Source organism: Pogonomyrmex barbatus, unplaced genomic scaffold (assembly GCF_055798465.1).
Source record: "Pogonomyrmex barbatus isolate J1 unplaced genomic scaffold, ASM5579846v1 scaffold1, whole genome shotgun sequence".
NCBI lineage: Eukaryota > Metazoa > Arthropoda > Insecta > Hymenoptera > Formicidae > Pogonomyrmex > Pogonomyrmex barbatus.
The window spans coordinates 28,237,528-28,258,561 of NW_028297098.1; the positions used below are offsets into that span (position 1 = coordinate 28,237,528).

A 21,034-nucleotide genomic window follows, 5' to 3' on the forward strand; every position below is an offset into this window, starting at 1 on the left:
GAATTTTTACGAGTATCGATTCTCGCGCTCCGATATTTTTTTCCCTTTTGCGTTCCAGCGTGTCGAGCGTTGGTGTCGCCCTGCTGATCGTCCATTTAAACGGAGGCGGCACTTCATTACGGAGGAGTCCAGTCTAGCGACTCATTTTCTCCGCGGCTACTATTGTTTCTCGCGATGCAATTTTTATAGCCGGCCGCTTCCGCGCACGAGGGAGAATTCGTTCGCGCACTTTTCCATTAAAGAAATTTCCATATTAATGGAAGCCTCGACGGAGACGACGGGCGTGAATGCGGGGAGAAAGAATGAGAGAGCCGAGTCGATGAAAAATGCGTCACACTGAGTGTTTCGTGGATTTCATATCGCGCTTTAGAGAAAAGCGGGTTCGGATGAATTTGAAAATAATTTTTCCTCCGCGGTTTCCGAATTTTTAAATTCCGTCCCATTTTTCAGGTGCAATGTACACGTCTATTAATTATAGAAAATTAATCATCGTAAAATTTATTCATCCAACTCTGTATACGTGGTAATATAATTTATATTAGAATAAATTATATTGCAGTAATTCTGTCTCGTACACCTAATTTGATGTCTTTTGTAAAACCGCATTAGATATAATCGTCTCTCTTCCGCTTGGTGCCGTATTTATCATTATTATTCGAAATTCCAGAAAGAAAAATCTTTTTATTTCAAATAAAAAAAAAATTATACGTATTTGTCAAATAATGTCTGCCGAAATTTTATATATTTTACTGAAATTCTAATCGCAAAACATTCCTCGGTTTTTGCGAGCAATTTCGCAAATACTGACGTTATTGCTGTTTCTGTCTGCAGGCGAGAAACACCACATGCTGCCCACAGGAGAGCTGCTCGTCTTCTCGGTGACTCCCGCCGATGCTCACTCGACTTACCGGTGCCGCACTGTACACCACGTTACCGGCGATACCGTGGAAAGTTCCTCGTACGCCAGGCTCGTGGTTACCGGTAAGTCCTCGTAGGATGTCCGTAAGTCCGTCAGCCTGGATCTCTTCGAGTGGAAGTCCGGGAATCCGCTCTCGATACCAAGCGAGCTCCGAGGTGCCGCGAAGTTGAGGAAAGGAAAACTCGGAATTAACGATATATGCACGTAAAAGGCTGTCGAGATGAAGCATAATGATGCATTAATTTTGCATTGTAATTAACACGTCAAAATGTCCGATCGTTGGCTACTTTCAGAAATATTCCGATAAGTAACGCGGATTAAAAAGAAATTTCGATATTGATCTTTTAATCTTTAATGATAAACAATGGCTACTCTTTTTTAAATAAGATCTTATTTAAAGTTTAATATTTTACAGTTATAAGTAATATTAGGTGAAGTGGCTCGGAAAAATATTAATATTATAACATATTATAATATTTCGTAATCTTTTTATCTCCACATTAAGTTTAATATTCTGAGATGAAGATTTTTCTCATGAAAGCACCGGAAGTATGCGAAAGTACCGCGCCTTTCGCGGTGCTCACGATCCATGCATAAACATTCCCTCGGCGCGATCTCTTACATTTCACTAATCCCTTACGCCCGTTACGTTTCACGTGTTCGAGGCAAAACGGTCTGGCGGCATAATTGTGATCCACCCTGTACGTGAGTGGCCGTTCATCCGTAGCATTTCTCGGGGATGACCACTCGCGGGATATCCCCCGCGTTTTATGCATCTACTTAACTAAACACGTTTATGCGACTCTCCTCTCTCTCTCTCTCTCTCTCTCTCTCTCTCTCTCTCTCTCTCTCTCTCTCGCTCACGCGTGTCCCTCTGCACACAGCACACATCGTGATGCATTGTTGCGCATTTCCCGCACGCCGCCGAGGTGGTGTTCGGTCTCCTCCTCGGGCTTCGCTCGCACGTGGCGTTTTCTTCATGAATAAATCATGAGTGTCCGAAATGCTAATGGCCGAAACGTTCGCCGGTGATATTTCTGCCGACCCCAAATGCACCGACATCGTCGAAAATATGCTCGGTATTCGAAGGGACAACAACGGCCGCACCTGCGATATCGCACACGAACAGATTCGAGAGAATCCTCTAATTTCTCCGAATTTAGAGATTCGTAGTATGAAAAAAAAAAAAAAATCGAATTTAAAACACAACAGTCTCATTTTATCCGAAAATTTAGACCGAATATTCCATGTGATATTTAACTCGCTTCTGCAATTTCTCGTTGCAAATTGAATTGACACGCTGTTTACAGGTTTAAATATAACACGAAAGCATTTTATTTCAGCAACGTGATTAATTAATTGGGATAAAAGTGTGTGTCTTTCTCTTTCTGTCTATATTTTTACTTCTTTGCTCAGCTGAAGTCATTAAAATATGTTACATTCATGAAAATTGTTCGGGGCGGCACAAAGGGTGTCTGACGATCTTATCACCGGAGAACTCGGTAATTCCGATCGGCGGCACGAACGATCTTGTCACGAGAACTTGGTAGTTTCGCCGGCGCACTTCACCCGGCGCGTCATAGAGATGTTGACTGATAAGGCATAAAATAGGTCGAACGTGGATGAGAACTACGGAACAATGGAAGGCTAATGATGAGAGTGTACCGTCTTGTCTATTTCGGTCGTACGCGCCGAAGTCGATAAGATGATGACGAAAGGGAACCGTCGGACGAGCATATTGTTCGCTACCTGTCAACGTCACTCGCTGTTAAATTAACGCTTTGTGCGCTCGGGAAGTTGAGAGGTTTCGCGGATGCGAGTCGTAGAAAATTCCAAAGACGCACAAAGTATCGCTGCAATCCTCTTTTATTAACAATAATCCTTAGAGACGCTAAATCGATACCTCATTGCGATGTTTTATAAGATATGACTTTAACGTGTCGATGACTAAGATCTTTGATAAGTTAATTGAATTACTTGCAGAGATAGACATTTATTATTGGACTTTATGTACGTTAATATATAATTAATAATATAGTGTATATATATATATATAGTTGTCGAGCGATTGAGATTGAAAAGCGGCATCTCTTATATATCTTTCGTGAAAAATAAATAAATTTTTTTGCGGGCGCGTAAAAGCTGTCGTTGAAAAATTGGTGGCAAATCGATGCAACCGCGACGAAAGAGCCTTAGCGTCGCTTTGTCGAGTCAGTGTCTTGTTTTCGCGGTTCAGCGTCCTCTCGCCGCCTCTTTTTACTATCACCTACACCGCCATTATCCGTCCCCGTATTTTTCGCGACCTCTCCCTCCGCTCGCCCTTCTCTCCTTTGCTCCTCGTGCCAGCGACACGTTGGAGTTATAACACTTCGCAGCCGCATTTTAGAGAAGCGCAGCCTTTTAGGCGAAGCGGCGGTAGCCATTAAAAAAAAAACGTGGGTGCAGCTGTGCGAATTACGGACCATTTAAAACTAAAATTTTTAAGGCGACACGAAAAGCGTCGTCTAAATTCATCGTCGATTACGCGACGCGACGATATTTCTTTGCAATTTTTTACGCTTACGTTGCTTTTCTGTCGCGGAGGAAAATTAAGTTCACGAAGACATTCGAGAATGTTTGCGAGACGATTGTTTGCCAAATGGATGGATGGAATTTAATATCCAGTCTCTGCCAACATTCGATACTTTACAATGCTTAGTACCTCCCGCCGCGTGGTTTTTTCACCAAAGTGATCCACGAAAATATTTTCTTTCGTTGCGTCGAAGAAAATTCCTCGTACACGAAGAACTTTGAGAGAGCGTCTGTTCGCATAAAAGATTAACTGAAAAAATTTGAACTCTATGGAAAACTTTTCCAAAAATTTTAAAAGATTAAGAATAAGTTTACAATTCTTGTTTTTGTTATCTGATGCATCATCTCGAAGTACTATGCATTAAAAGTAGAATTTTATCATTAATTTGTAGTTAACAAGATAACGCACGACCGAGAAGAACATGTAACATCTAATTTAATATGATTCTCACGAAAATCTCGCGCGAAAAAAAACACCATTTGGCACCCGGACATACATTAATTAAGATCGCTGGAATTTCTCCAACGCTCTCGGGTTAGCTTTCAGTTCGGTTTCCAGAGCTCCGAGAGCTTACAAACCGAAAAACCGGCGCGGAACTTTTTTTCGTGGCGAAAACGCATCGCCACGAGGATTGCCAGACTTACGAAGAACACTAAAAGTTAAATTTACGGTGAATTCTCATTAAACAAACGAGGCGTACGATCTCGTAACTAAGAAAGCGCAAGATATCTAACCGGAAGATATCTGACTATCGGCGATAGTGGCGGGCTCGAAAGTTCGCCGACTTGGAGATAGAGCGAGAGTCATATCGAGATAGTCGACGGCTCCTTTATGGCTGCGATTCGCATCGCAGTGGAACAAGTCGAGGACAGGTCGGGCGAGCCTGTTAAACCGAGCATTAAATTAGTTCGACGGTCGAATAGTTTCCGGTGAGTTTAGCATCTTCGCCGGCGAGGTGATCTCGTTCTCTCGTGGGTGTCTTTTTGCATTGACAGAGAGACAGAGAGAGGGGAGAAGGAAGGAGGAGAGAAAACGAGAGAGAACTTGGTGCGCCGCGACGTCGAATCGACGCTTTTCTCCAACTCAAGACTGGGAGACACCAGCCAAAATCCCGTGTGCAATCCACATTGCGGTCCCGAACAGTCCGCCGTCGGGTACGCGAAACTTGCGCGATTCCCTTTTATTTACGACCCGGCTCCGTGCGGAATATTCGGAAAAATTTCCCGAGTCAAGTAAGCGCATCGTGAACAGACGACGAGCTTCTGGAGCATAAGTCCTGCGTGATGTACAGTGCGTTTAAGTTTGCTTTGAAGGGAAAATAGAAGAATTTATTAACTTTTGTGACGTCACAGCAAATAATACACAATTCAAAATAGTATAAAAAACAATAATTAATATAATTAATTATTAAATAGAATATCGGATATTGATTTATTCGGAAGAGTTGTAGTTCAAAAGTTAAAAACAACAAAATATATATATATATATATATATATATATTTGAAAATGCTTTAACATTAAAGTATCTTTTTATATTTAAATGCATTAGTTATTTTTGCGATCGAAAATAGTATATTGAAAATGAAGTAACGACGTATATAAGAGAAATGGATATTGATTTTAATATAAATATAAGTTGATTTTTCTTTAATAAAATTTTGTTCATCACTCGCGAATATGATATAGTTAGTCGCAAAATTTATTTTGACATTTATAGTTTAGTTTTGCAATTTTTAGGTAAATTGTCATTTTAAAAGAATCAAATATCCAATCAATCTCGGTTGAATGCTCTTGGCAATTAGTGTATTAAAACTAAAACTAGACTCCAAACTGGAACATCAGTAATTCCAGCACAGCTTTAAACTTGTAAATATTTGTTTTCGTATTGCTCTGTTTTTTTTTTTTTTTTTGATTATTTTAGTTCTGTATAACAATTATTTTAGAGTACTTCGAAAGCAAACTTCAAAACAGTAGAGTGATATTTATAGGTTTTTATTTTATATATATATATATATAGATTCCCCATTTTATATATATATATAGGTTCGTCTTAAGAGGCCTTAGATTCTTAAGATTCTATCCAGCCAATGAAACGATCGTATAATATCTCGAAATCGTACTTAAGACGATTTTAAATATAAGATCAGGTATATGAACGTTGTCTCTGCACAACGAATTTCAATTATATATGAAATAGCATCTAATAAAGGAATATTTATCTAATTTAATCAAGTTAGATTTTATCAAAACTAAAAACGAGTTTAAAAATATTTAACATACGGCTCAAGGTATATAAGGCATGGGCGTGATGAAAGTTGATAATGTTGCGCACATCATCCTCTTGCAAACTTGTTTTACGTTTAAATGCCTGAAAAACATCTTTCTGAAGTTTTAATTAAATTTTTCTCCTTAAGTCCGTATATAATCCGACCAAGTTAAGCGCCATTGAGAGAAATCTTCATTACGTTCTATAGTATAAGAACGTATCTTGAATGCTCTTGGCCCTTTTTTTACTCGCCGTTTGTAAAATGCGGCGAGGACGAGATATCGTTTCGCCTCGGCGTCCGTCTGTCTGCTTGTCGGTTCGTCTGTCGGCGTGAATTCCGCCAAGTCGCGACTTCCTAACTTCCGGCTAATTAAACTTTCGTTGCTCGATATTAAATTCTGCCGATGTTGCTCTCGAAACGCGATGAATCGAGAGCGCCGTCTTTGCATCGCTCGCCTTTTCCTCCTTTTCCTCCCTCCTCCCCTCCCCTCGTTTCTCGTTTCTCCCTGCGGAAACGCATTTGAAAATTTACCCTCCGCTTTGCCCTCCGTTTCTCCCTCGAGTCATCTACGAACTCGCGGAAATCCGCGGAACAACTTGGGGGATGGGCTTTTATTGGACCTCCGCGGCTTCTCGCCGGTCAATGGCGGCAAGCAAGCGGGAGGAATAAAACGAGGGTGAGAGGAAGAAGAGCACACCCGAGCGGAAGTCGCCTTATTGGCGGGGATGGCGGAAGAAACACGGCGAAAACGCTAAGTGCAATCCGCAAAGCCGCCGATGCAACCGCGCTGTGTTCAGCAACGTCGGCAAGAAACAATGCAGCCGTCACGGCACCGCACCCTTATCGAGCCAACCACTCACCCCCGGCATCTTTGGTGAACCTCCACGTTGGCATACCGAAGCAGTAATTTCTAGCGATAGGTGGTTATAAGGAATTCCGCACGATGTGTGATGCACGATGTGTGATGCACGATGATATTTTATGTAAAAAAAAAAATCCAATCAAAAGTTTCAATTACGAGTATATTATACTTTACACGCAAAGCGTCAAGAGGAGAAGAAGCGGTCGCGTGGAACGATATATTCGGGATTAAGTGAAAATATCAACGTTATATCCGACATACGCTGCCGTGCTCATTTAAGCGCATTGGCGAGATCGCGACGGCGGATTTGACGGCGAGAGGGACGGAGGCGGGAGAAAGGGGGGAGAAACAGAGGAAAAGAGAGAGTGAAAGCGCGTTCTCGCGCGAGCTTACATGTTCTGCCTTTTCTTCTCGTATTTACCTTCGCGTATTACACACGCGCGTGCGACGACGTCGTCGTAAAGCCGGCATAATTCAATGCAAACAACGAGAGAAAGGGAGGTAGGTACGCTCGAAAATGCAACTGGCGACGCTGGAGAGCGAAAGTATACGCGCGAGCAAACTCCATAAACGGCGATAATTATTTTCGCAAACAACACAACACGAGCGCGGAGTTGCGCGCGAGTAGAAATAAAGGATATGTAATTCTGGCGCGGCGCTTGTTAAATTCGGTACGTATTTCTCGCTTACACATGAGAGAGGATTGACGTTTTCTACTTTTCCATTTAACCGCGATTTACTTCCATACCAACACTCGTTTTATTCTCCCCTTCCCCCCCCCCCCCTCTTCTCCCCCTCGAACTTGAGATATCGCGATTTATTCCGATCGTTTATTCGCCCGACACATTTTCATTCATCTGTAACCGGTTGTCGTGTAACGTACACCCCGATAATTTTTCTGCCCGATCCTATAAAAGCGGCTCGATGGCTCTCTTTCCCGGAATTATCGCGGATAAAATATTTCGCATTAGCGAAACAAGTTTCGAGCGGCGCACGTTAAATTATATCGGTTTTTTTTTTTTAGCGTAACGCCCCCGTCGTATCGCGTGCCGTACAATGGCGCCGCGGGGGCGAAGTCATAATTAAGTTTCTCTTTTTGTGTCAGGGCAAGTTACTCGTTCCGGCTCTTCCGCGTAATATACGTCTAGAAATGAATTATCGGGTCATCCGACCGGGCGCAATTTTAATGCAAAGACAGCGCTATCATCCTGTCCCGCGGCTAACGAATCGCGGCGTAAAGATAATAATTTAATCGAGTAAGTAACGAGTGAAATTATCCCATCCGCCGCGAATCGGGGCGATTAAAATTACTCGTTTGTCCGCTTTTTGTACGCGGAAAATCCGCTAGGCTCTCACTCGAAAAGGAATCCGAAACACTCGCCGATAAATTATCGCTCCGACGTCGACTTTGGTAAAATAATTTACATGTGACGTAATACACGTAATGTACGGCTTTGGCGGCGTTCGGTCGTGCGAGTTTTAAGCGAAATGACATTTTTCGCGGCTATAAATTGTTAATGGAATGGTGATTTAACTGCGAATATGCGTTAAAATATGCAAGTGTAGAACGGTGTAAAAAAAAAACATTATTGAACTAACGATTCGGAAGGCCGACACGTTACAAATATTATTTTTACTTGAAATTTTAATTTTATACGATATATTTTATAAAATCCCTAAAAATTATCTCGTGAATGATTTATATTCGAGTCTTTGAAATGAAGATCGTGGAGGATATCTCTTAATTGGATCGGAATCTTAATAAACGTTTCAAAGTTTCCCTTTTACTCGTAAAGAGGGAATAATACGCGAGAGGCGCGGCCTTTCTGTAGATAATCAAATTTCGGAGACACACTTTGGCTCAAATTCGGTGACTGAAAATGATTTTGCCTCGATTGCGATCCCCGTCCAACCCGAGTGGCTCTTATTCCGGGATATAAATCGCCGTTATTATCTCGAGGAATATCGCGTCGCGACGTGCATACGTGCATCTCCGGGCGCAAATTGCACGCGACGGGTATCGCGCCGTGACCTGAATTCCGAAGCAATCAGCGGATGACATTAAATTATATATGCGTACCATGGACGGCGAGCGGGACTTTGGTAGCGTAATATGGTTGCCGATAATGTATGCGCGATTAATTCCATGTGAATGTCCCTTATCTGCATAAATGATTAAACTAGCCTTAAGCCAAAATTACTTTAGAAGATCCGAAACCTTTGCCTGATGTTCCTTTGGCGCTTTTAACTATGTAAATATCACCTGAAATTATTTTATGATTATGACTAAATTTTTAATTACGATTTTTGTATTGACTACAATGTGCGATGTTTGAAATACCCTCCCCCCCCGTGTTTCCTACTCGAGTTTAGTTAATTATTAAAATCGTTTCGAGTGAGTTTGGCAATCTGATCAAATTCGCTGATTTCTACCCTCAAGGTGACGGGAGAGGAAGTCGTTCGCGAAATGAAATCGACGACGATCGGTGGAGGCAAAGCGCGTAAAATGATCGCGGTAGAAAAGACGCCGCGGTGCGGCAAGTACGTTTACGTCCATAATGCGCGATAAGAGACCTTGCACAGTTAATTAGCATCAACTTTATTACGGCAGGGTCGTTTGTTCGGGGCAAATACGCGAGGGCGAGGCAGAGGGAAGAGGACTGCCATTTGAATTTTGCTTTGACGACGATACACACGCGCCGAGGTGTATATTTAATAGAGTCTTAATTGGAGTCACCGGCTCGAGAGCTTTAATTGGACATCGCATGCGACGAGAGAGAGAGAGAGAGAGAGAGAGAGAGAGAGAGAGAGAGAGAGAGGGAGGGGGAGGGAGGGAGGGAGGAGGCAGGAGAGAAAGAGAGAGACTAACCATTCTACGGTTTCTGCATGTTCTCTCTCTTTCTCTCTTTCTCTCTCTCTCCTCCCTTCCTGACCTTTCTCCCTTTCTGTCTCTCTTCTGCATCCCTTCCTACTCATTCATCTACCGATCGAAGAGAGTAAGTCGTACCTCCCTTCTTCGATTCGAAATAAGCGCAAAACTTAGTTTTACATTGCATAATTAACAAACGACTACGTAAAAAATATTCAAATCTGATGCGACGATCGTTTATTTCGTGAACAAATGCTTCTAAATTGATAATCATTCCAGATTTGTTTATTATTTTTAATTTTGATTTTGAAAATGTATTAATATGTTTGAAAATGATAGAATAGTGTAATATTAATTACGTTCTTATATTAAATTTAGTGTACGATACTTTATAGCATGTCTTGATTTTGACGTTTCTATCAAATCAAGGCCAAATGACTTTGCGTTGTAGCGTTAAAATTGTGCATGACTCGACGAAATTTTCTTTGGATATCTACGCGTGTATAAAAAGGTGTCATTAATCGACATTCGTTGATGGACTCCGTTAATGGAGAGTCCGGGATAAAATTCGCTTTTAAAATTGTCGAATCACGTCGCGGTGGCATCCTTTTTGTTCCGCGTCAACGAAAACTTGACGTTGAAGTGTAAGGCACGCATTGCACGCGATATAATAAAAAGTTCTCGGCGTGTTGACATATACATCAGCCGATATGGCATTTCGCATTCATGTGTAAACAATGTGAAACATTGTTTTTCGAGCTTTCTGTCACCCTGAGAAATCTCGTATTAAGCATTTTATGAATGATTTTGAGCAAATTCATTCATAAAGGAAAAAAAAAATATATATACTAAAGACGATATGCTTATTAATCGATTATAAAATTATATTTTTTATTTGTTTTATTCTCGAGAGATATTTGTGCGTTACAATTGTGCGTAAGATTACAACGCATTACACTGCGAAGATGTATTAATGCAAGGAAAACACTCTCCGCATTCGCCCTCGGTATTTTCGAGGATTTGTCAGTGAACTTTCACCCGCCGGCCGTGTGTAGCAAAATGCAGTTGCGACACTCGCAATAGCGCGCCTCGAGGCAGTATTTTTTTGTTTGCACAAGCGACAACGACAACGACGGCGACGACGATGCTGGCGACAGCGACGGCGACGTTGACGTCGGGGGAGAGGGGGAGGGGGGGGGGGGGGCGTAAGTCGGGATGTAAATGGTGTAAAAACTTTTCGACGTGCATATGCACGAGACGAACGGTGTACCGAACGAGGATATGGAACAAGGGTGTGGTGGCGGTGGCGTTGTGCAGGAATATGGCAACTGGAATTGCACAGTGCTACAGAGGGAACAGGAGGCTGGGATAGAGGGAGAGAGAGAAAGCGCAACGTGAGAGAGAAGGGGATGTTGGATTGGGGAGGGTGTGTGCACCAAAGAGAACGAGAGGGAGCGACAGAGAGAAAGGGAGATAGAGACAGCGCAAGATCGAGCGAGACGAGGCACGGGGGTGAGAGCGAGAGCGAGATAGAGGGACCGCGACGATCAATACGCCATCAGCTTAAATTACAATAATAACGCCGGCCAGACAAAGCGCCATTATAAAATAGCATGGCCGTAAAAGGCCGCGCGGCGTCACGCTGTCCGAGATCGGTCCAGGGGACAAACACCCTCCCTCCCCGTCAAGGAAAGACGGGAGAGAGACGGAAACGTTTAATCGTTGCTAAAAAGGAGAAATAAAACGCACGTTATTCGGCGGACCGTATCTCTCTTACCAACCCTCTCCGTGTTCTCGGCAAAGACGCCGAGAAATTGGACGCTCGTTTAATCGTCATTATCGTCGTCGCTGCCACTCCGTCTTCATACGGGACGTCGGTAAATTCAACCCCTTCGCGGCCGGACACAATTGCGCTCGACGTTTCCGTCGACGTGACGGAGCTCAGTTTATTGATTCTATTAGCCGCGATAAAACTGCGCGTCCCGAAATTTACACGCGGGTTTCATCGCGAATACGACGCTCGCATGCTGCCATCGCGTAAAATGAGAGATTTACATTCGTTTCCCCGATGTCTCTCCCTTTCTTCGCATTTTCGCGGGGGTGCGCTGGATTTCGTGATATCGACGGCTTTGTCTATTAAATCGCTCTTACAATCGTTGAGATTGACACATCTGAAGAGAGAAGTGAATGATGGCATTTTCGACTCGAGACGATATTTTAATTTTTAACTTCTTGTCGACGTTTTAATTATAAATTTAAACGTCATATGGCTTCGGCTAAAGTTGATTTTTTAAACCTGTTTTAATTGTTTTTCGTGATATAAATAAATGCATAATGCAATTATGAAAGAAAATAAATGTCCGATCGAAATGAAAATCGGCATTAAAAATTTCTAACGTTGAAATATGGAATTCAAATGGCATTATGGATTAATAGCGGCGAGAAATACGAGATTGGAAACTTCCAGCGGAGTTTCACTTCGGGAAAAGTGCGGGACAATGTATCGCGATTTTTGACGCATTATGTACATTAAAAAGTTAACGCGAGATCTCTGTCTGCTCAGTCAACTCCGTGGAGATTTCTTTCTTAATGACTTTCCGACGAGGCACGTATATATCGTAAAATATCCCGCGGAGAATCGTCTGGATCGAAATCAGCGGGAAGAGCGCGTTTTTCGAGGCTTAAATCCCCGATGACCGTTCGCTCCTAAGATGTGGAACGCGGTAAACACATCGCGCGAGTATGCTTGTTGACTAATAATTTATTAATGCTCATGCAACAATGCATGAGCCAACAGCAATTTGCATACGTTGAATTTCGTTAGGCAAATACACGCGCTGGTTAACATACATTAATAATGCACATGCATCGATAATCGGATATTTCTGAAATTTTGCTGCATTATTAATATGACCGCGTACATACGTCCGAATTGCTTTATCGCGCGTGCGTATGTCGCAAATTTAAATATATTTGAATATCACAAAAAAAAAAACACGTTCTCTCCACTTTACATTATAGAAGCTGCCAGGCGGCTACAGATTGATATTTTCGACTTCAACGCTATCACATCGTGTAAAATAAAAATATTAAAATTAATTTACGAATCCAAGTTAAGATGTTATCAATTCTTTATTCTCGCGTGATGGCTTTTCGAATGCTCTCTATTATATAATAGGCAACAATGGGAAGTCTTGATTACACAGAAAATTAATTTCTGTGCATTATCGAAACTCGTTGCAGTAATTTAATCATGTTACAGAGTATAAGCATATTAGAGAATCCATTCAATGCATACATCTCAGATTGTCTTTGCTATAGAATTCTATATATAATTATATATATATATATATATATATATATATATATATATATATATATAATTATATATAGAATAATTTGCTATAGATTATATATATATATATATATATATATATATATATATAATAAAAAATTGCTATAAAATTCAGAATATATCGAAGAAAATGAGAAGCTTGAAGCTCTATCTTGTGGACATTTTTCTGACATTTCCTCCCCCTGTTTCAGAGCACCGCAACTCGTCGCCACCGCGATTCAACGAGAGGGTGAATCCCGGACCGATTCGCACCGGAGAGACGATCGTGCTGTCGTGCATCTCGCAGGGTAACCCGCCGCCGACGTATCTCTGGTTCCGCGAATCCGTGTCGGGCACGACGATGGTCTTCAACTCGGAGAGGATACACGCGCGTGCCGGCGTCCTGGTGCTCCAGCCGGCCCGGGTCGAGGACGCCGGCAGATACGTCTGCCACGCGAACAACACTGCCGGTTCTGAACGTGTCGAGCTGGAAGTCATCATCATAAGCAGCCTCTCCATCCATCTGGCGCCTCAACAGGTTCATTATTTGATTCTTGTTTCTCTCTCTTTCTATCGAAGAAACGACACATTCATGTTGGGGAGCGACCCAATTCACGTACCCTATTCGCCTATGTGTCTTATCTTTCTTCTTTCGTTCTCCTTTTCCCTTTCTTTCGATGGTTTTCATCGATGGTTTTCATCTTAACATACTCAATAACAAATTAAGAAATTATTAACAAATAATTAATAATTTCAAGCATTTAAATATTTTGGCTAGAATTTTTAGAAAAAAGAAGTTTTAGAAATAATACAAATTTTTTGTTGACTCCAAATAGAAAAATATTTAGGAAAAACTTTTAACTAGCTAGTTTTTACTATATTTTTTTTTTTACTATTTTTGTTATTTTGGATTTGCTGGATTGCTAGCAACTATCTAGTATCTGATCAGAAAAGACAAAGTAAAACTGGTAAGGTAAAACTAGCCAAAAACTAGCTATATCAAACTAGTCAGTGAATGTTAGCCAGTTTCAGACCAGTAAAACTCGAAATATTTTCTGGCTAGAAATGCAAGAGAAATAATTAACTTTATATGCGTACTATCTGTCTATGCATGACTATAAAAAAAATACGTGTCTCTTATTTTGGTGTAGAACACAGTATATTAAAAAGTTCATCGAGATTGGAAGGGAATACTTTCATGCATATAGTATGCCTATAAAAGAGATTTAAATTATTTCGCAAAAATGGTATTTCGAAAAAAAATTTTATTATATGTTGAATTCATATTAAAATATTTTTAATTTAATCATAAAATTTTAAAAATTTGAAAAATGATGGAGATATATCAAACAATTTTTATTATTATTACAAAATATTTTTGAAATCATTCAACTTTTCAAAATATTTTTTTCATCTTGTATAGTTTTAAAGTTATTTGTTTTGAAAAAAAATAACCGATTTTCTTAAAAAAAAAAAAAATGTTTTATTTCCTAAAAGTGCATATGAGCACGTATAAAAAAATACATATCTCTTATTTTGGTTTAGAATACAACATAAAGCTCATCAAAATTGGAAAACGCACTTCCGTTTCTTCGTAAATTATTTAACTTCTTTCTTTCTGATTTGATTATATGAAGATATTTTAATATATTTAATATATTTCTTTAATATATCTTCTTTAATATATTTCTAGAATATATAATTTTTGAAAAATATAGTTCTTCAAAAATTGATGTTCTAAACTTTTTTTATCTGAAATATTTTTTTCTTAAGGTATAGATAGTAATGGAAAAATTCACGTTTTGAATTTAACTTTATGGTATTATGTGAAACATTGAAAATATCTTAAAATGATGAAATTGTAAGACGCCAAGTAAACTTAAAACAGATTTTACGTAAATTGATGGGAAGGACCGAGCAAGGAAAAGTTTTAGCACGACCTTTTAATGCCTTGAAACATAAAGATTCGCTGATTTAATGACGAAAATGTTCATTTTAAATTATTAGTTGGTTAGTTTGCCAGGCATGACGGAGTTTCTAAACGCGCGCAGATTTTACTTTGGCTTCCTTTATTACGCAGCAAATTACGAGCTGCAGTTTATATTAATAGGCATACAAATTAATTCCAGTTCCTTTCGAGGCGTGAAATGGTACGCAAACACTCGCAGTGGAACATTTGAGCTCCGCTTTCCCAAATAATGTTCGAATCTAAGTTTCGATTGTTATAGCGCGCACCTTTGTTCAGCGTAATCGCCATAGAATATCGCCGGCTATTTCGATTTGAGCAAAGTTAAACCCAAGTTCATCCCGTTCATCCAGAACGAGATAGTGGACTTTGGACAATCTCCGGATAATTGGGTCGAACATCAACGTTACATCACAGTTCCTTCATCTATCTTGCGTCCGACGATTCACATGCATTTCCTTTCTCCGGAGTTTCTCAAACAAATGTGATCTCTCAACTTTCTTTCTTTTCTTCTTCTCTCTTTCTCGCACCACATTACATGGTGGTTGCATTTTGGCTACGTCTAGCAAGAATCATCTCGTGCCGTTATAACACTTACCGCCAACATTTATGCGATCTGGTTTCGCAATATCTATTTATCATCTTGACTGTTGCAATAATCCGAAATAGACTTTTATTCCGAAATGAATCATCGCTAGTCTGCGAGGCGGATAAGAACGGGAAGAATTGTACATTTTCGGCTCATGAATAAAATCCATTTCATCCCGCAATGAAGCTTCAAAACCCGGCAAAGTAATTTTATCGATCTCTTAAGAATCGATGTAAAATCCACTTGCTGTTTCGTTCGACTTTACTGGACAATAAATAAATGACAATCATTATTTTCGGCTGTTATTCCGCGATTTGTCGATCTATTTCCGTTTTATCTTTAAATGAATTAGAAATCTTGAAGTGACATTTCTCGAAATGACGATATCGACGATAATCTTTTCTGCACGCAGCGCATGCGGTTCAATTCCCTCTTCTCCTCTTCCGTTTTATCTTAACTTTTCTCAACTTAGCAGCTATTCTTGAATGCATCGTCGCAAATGACTCAAGCTTCTATTGTCCGCTCCTTTCCCTCGGTCTTCGATTCAGGCAACAATTGTCACCAGTTTCCCTGAGAGGTGTGAGGGGCAGGGGCAGAATCTGCATTTTACTTATCGCCATTCCGGCGAGATTTCGCAAAATTTACCTTTACTTCGAGACTACCGCGTTTCCGTGCAACACTGACTACGGCATTTATGGACTAAATCGGTATTTATCTAGAAAGTGCAGCAAGTTCCATCGAATCGCACTATAAGCACTTACCTTGCCAGTTACGAATCGTTTTTTGAGAGACTTCAAAATCTTATTGAACATCTGAAAGAACGCGCGCGTACTAAGCTTTTTCGTAATTTAAAAATTATTTTCCTTTCGTATTTTATAAAAATTATTATATAGAATTTAGCGATGTTGTGCACTCAATTAAATTTAAAAGTAATTAAATTTTTAATTAAAATTTGATAAAAAGGAGAGTTATATATTTTGTTAAATAAAACAATTTATTGAAAAAATCATTATCGCTCGTGAATATTATTATATTAAAACGATAATTTAGATTCTTGTTACAAAAGAATAAATTAAAAAGAAGAAATATCTGCGAAATCTTTTTTAGACAATTTTTGATATTCTTTTGTTAATAAAAATAAAAAAACATTTAAGATAAACTGGCTAAAAACTAAATAGTTTTTATTATTTTGGATTTATTGGGTAGTGACTAATAATTAATAATTAATAATTAATAATTAATAATTGGTTAGAAAAAATAAAACTGATCACTAGCCATTTTTTTCTAGGTATTTTTTTATTTGGGGAATAATATACCTTGATATTTTTTAAGTAAAGAAAATTTTATCTTAAATTAATTAAAAAATATTCATTGAGAACTGGAAATTTTAGGGAAAATAGTGCTATTATCCAGAGTTTTCGCGTTTATTCACGATTTCTTAGCTCGTATCGCAGTGTTGCAAAAGCATTCGATTTTGTTTGCAGATTTATGAGCCACTTCCGCCGCACAGAGTGACGGTTCGTTGCTTCGTGATTTTGTTAAGCCCTCAAGAGATTCTGTAGGTTTCCTTTCTCTGTTTGTATCTCTCTCTCTCTCTCTCTCTCTCTCTCTCTCTCTCATCTTTTAGCTCGATGAACACGAGAGCGTGTTTCCTCCGAGGCAGCTCCGAATAAATTCGAGCCGACTCCGGCAGCGAGCGACTAATTTTCAGCGATGTAGATAATCGAGAATCGCACTAGTATCGTAAACAACGATGCAAGCAGGAAGCCCGGAAACGCAATTGCTGGACCGTGATGGCGCGTGTAAAATATGATGCTGCGAAGGCTTCATTCACGAGCGCGATGAATGCTAAAAGTTGTCTCAGCCACTTATTCCACCGGGTCGAATTGTCGTTCGCCAAGAGATCCTCAGACTTCGTTACGCAATCGCGCACTCTCTTGCTTAAGAGTTTCTCATAACTGTCATCAAACTTGTGGAAAACGATCCCATCGCTACTTGAGAAAGAAATTCTACTCACAGCTTGCAACAAAATTCTCGCATGTTCTTTTGTAGTAGAAGTTTAACTGCCATTCCTCTTTGACTTTTACTCTTCCGTATTTTATGTTTTTTTTTTTTTTTTTTTGTTATATTTATATGTCACGCTCATTACATCTTTACCGATTTATTTGCGAAAATAAATCCCGTCATTTTTAGTGTATTTCATATTTAGGAAACTGTAATCGAGATCCATAGCTTCGTGTATTCCCATTTCATCGTGATCTATGATGCGTATTTCACATGATGAAAAATTACTGTTCTCTGATGAAATATTGTACATTCCAACGGTACCTCCAGTACGATCTCTATAATGCTTGCGCTTTACAGGGGCGGGTTATCGACGACCGAAGTGGTTGCGACCGATAACATACAGACCGAGATATCGAGGCGCCCGCGCGGAAACCGGTGTGTAATAAATGCTCTATGCGCGCGCAAACTATTTCACTGTCAATTACCAGCTGATGGATCACAACCCCTGTCTCGATTCGTCGAGACGAATCGCTCGAATCGGTATATTACGTACCTACCCTATCCTGAAAAGTCGACTGCATTCCGGGTCGATCGTCGTCTCTTCGCGAAATGCGTTGTAAGAGAGAGAGAAAGAAAAAATGAGAAAGAGAGAGAGAGAGAGAGAGAGAGAGAGAGAGAGAGAGAGAGAGAGAGAGGGGGAAGGGTGGAAAATGTCAGTAAAGTGTCGCTGTTCCACGGAAAACGCGAGAAAGTGGTCGGTATTCTTCCATCTGGAGCGGACAGCTTGGACATACATACATACATATACATATATAAAAGAAGGACGGATACGTATTGGTAAATGGTCCGTGGTGACGAGGGCCGCTCGTCGAGGTGCCATCGTCGGAGAACGACAGGAGCATCAGGCGAAGCCGGTGGGGGCTGGAAACGGTGAAATACTATTCATTCGCCGGAAGCCTTCCGTATAACTTTCGCGGTCATCAACGGAGGAACGCTTATACTAGGCGGATTCTCTCGTGTATATAGGGTGTCCTGTTTGCATAGGCATTACCCATTTCTTGATCAATATTTCGAGGCGACCTTTTCTTTCTAGCGAAAACCTGATCGGCCGATATTAATATATAAATGTTGAAACATTTGAATATCTGTACATGTAAAAAAATATTTGAAATTGAGATTTTATGAAAATTATATAGAATTTTGATCAGCAAATATAATTTCATTTCAATGATCATTTTAGAAATTTTGTTCTTGAAAAAAATTTATTTTATAATTGATCGTTATTTAAAAAAGTTTGACGCATGTGATTTCGCTCAAAGATAATCGACACCGGGTTGATAAAAGAATTCGTAGATGAAAATCCAGACGCGATAAATCTGGAACACTCCGTATATGTCGACTGTCTTTCGCCCCCGTAATTTCGTTCCATTAGCACGTCAAACTCCCTTCGTGCTTTATTGGTGGAAACCTCGGCTTTTTGTCGCACACAGTGCGGCTTCCGGATCTATGGTAAAGTTAATAATTGTAGACTTTTCGACAAATTCTTGAACGCTGTCAAGTTATTTTTACCATTCGAGATTTCGGGGATATGATTAATTGAACGTGTAACTCTGAAATTTGCACGTTCCATTGAATCGAACAAAATTTGATGGGGTTTTCGATGTTTAACTTACGAGAATGTTAAACGAGAGATATTCAATAATTTCCGTAATATAATTTTAGAAATATTCGTGCATTTAAGAGAATTATGTTTCAATGATAAATAAATCCTTGTGAGAATATTAATAAAAGAAATTATTTAACAATTAATTAAAATAAAACTTTAATTGTTTATTTTAATTTTTATCCTACTGTTTGACGTAATAGATTATTATTTTCTTCATCTTTTTATTATTTGGCCTGTTAGAAATGAAACAAGTTTAATACACTCTCATTTCTGTTTAATAGCAACTTTTATTTTTCTCGCGTTTCTCCCTTCTGAAAAAAGGCAACAACCGCGCAACGCGTGTTTCAAAGAAAATTTCATGTACATGTGCTGCACATGTGTTGCACATGTGTGCGTTTATTGTTATCTTGAAACAAGGCGTCTTTGCATGTCGTAAATATACTTACGCGCAGACCGTAAAAGAAGAGACAAACCACAAAGAAAGTTGTCCGCGAGGGAGGTAAAAGGAAGACGGAAACCAAACCAACGTTAGCTCATCTTAGTTCATTTTATGAATTTCCCTTCGAGCATCTTTAAAGGAACCATCACGACCGCGGTTTTATCCCTTTCTTCCTTTCCGGAAATTTCTCCGCTTCACCGAGAATGGAGGGAGGGGGGGGGGCGGGAGGGGAGAGGTGTCAAAGGATATTTAAAAGTCGCAGCGACGATTCGAAAGAAAGTTTTCCCTTGGAATCGCGGGATAAAGACAGTCATCGGCTGAGGCGCGATTCTTTTAACAATATTTAACGGCCGCGGTCGAATTCAACGAACAAGAATCATTTTTTCACCGTATGATTGCTGCAGTAAGCAGAAAGTAAAAAGCGATGCGACGCGTTTAAAGTTAATTTTTTCATTCTAAAAGTTATCAATAAATTTTGAATATGTGAATTATTAAAAAAAATTCATACGTTATTGATATTAAAAAATATATAAAATTTTAATACGAATACATGGAAGGACATGTTTTACTCGTATGTAGCACATAAAGTCAATATTAGCAATTTACTTTTGGTTATTTTTATGGCGCTGTCTTTCGCGCAGCGTCAAAGGTGTGCTACACTAAACGCAAACGTGGACAAAAGTTAATTTTGTGAACTTTATGAAAGCCGATGTGGTTCTCCAAACATATTCCCATTGGTCGATGTAACCAGTGCGGCGAGCAGAGAGGGTTAAACAGTGATTCTCTCCGGGCTCCGCTTATCGCGGCACGAAGGTGCTTTTTGCTCATCGAGATCGAGAGGGCGTCGAATGGCCGGGAAGTGCTTCTCGTTCGCGAATTCTTGGCCGAAGTGGTTGCGGAATTCGCAACCGTGCTGCAACGCGCGAGCATCGCGATGCGGCCGCATCCCATTTCACCCCAATCGTGCACACGTATGCGCGCGCTCGAACGTGCACCCCGCATAATCGAAATGCGCTGTTCGTGACCCCCCCATCCCCCCTTTACCTCGATTTAGCCTCTCTCTCTCTCTCTCTCTCTCTCTCTCTCTCTCTCTCTCTCTCTCTCTCTCTCTCTCTCTCTCTCTCTCTCTCTCTCTCTCTCCCGTCTTTTGTTTCTAGCTATCTCGCTGTCTCTCTTGTCCTCTCTCTTCCTTCCTCTCTCTCTCTCTCTCTCTCTCTCTCTCTCTCTCTCTCTCTCTCTCTCTCTCTCTCTCATTAAACGAGCGTCCTTAATAATGCGCAAGACCGATTCTACTCCGGATCAAAGGATCCCATCCGCATTCAATCGCCGCCAAGTTAAGCGGCTCAAGATGGATATGGAAATTCCGGCGGGAGGCCGATTTAATGGATCACCCTATATTATTCCGCGAATTCCTGGCGCGTATTCTTGACGGCACACCGGGTCTCATCTATTCGCATCCGAAGTCTTCAATTAAATGTGGAACGCTCGAGATCGATCTCGAGTGATCGTTATCGTAGCGTATTAATATTACTTGGTTAATATCA

At 40.2% G+C, this 21,034-nt stretch overlaps 1 protein-coding gene across 4 annotated transcripts in view; it reads left to right on the plus strand.

Moving 5' to 3' along the window:
- The window catches only part of LOC105433342 (cell adhesion molecule Dscam2), a 142,765-nt gene that overhangs the window by 84,614 nt on the left and 37,117 nt on the right, over positions 1 to 21,034 (plus strand). For all 4 annotated transcript variants that reach the window (XM_089082702.1, XM_089082696.1, XM_089082711.1 and 1 more), the window contains exons 5-6: positions 832 to 981; positions 13,036 to 13,361. In XM_089082702.1, coding sequence (XP_088938828.1) covers positions 832 to 981; positions 13,036 to 13,361 — 476 coding nt within the window. The remainder of the gene's footprint in view (positions 1 to 831; positions 982 to 13,035; positions 13,362 to 21,034) is intronic.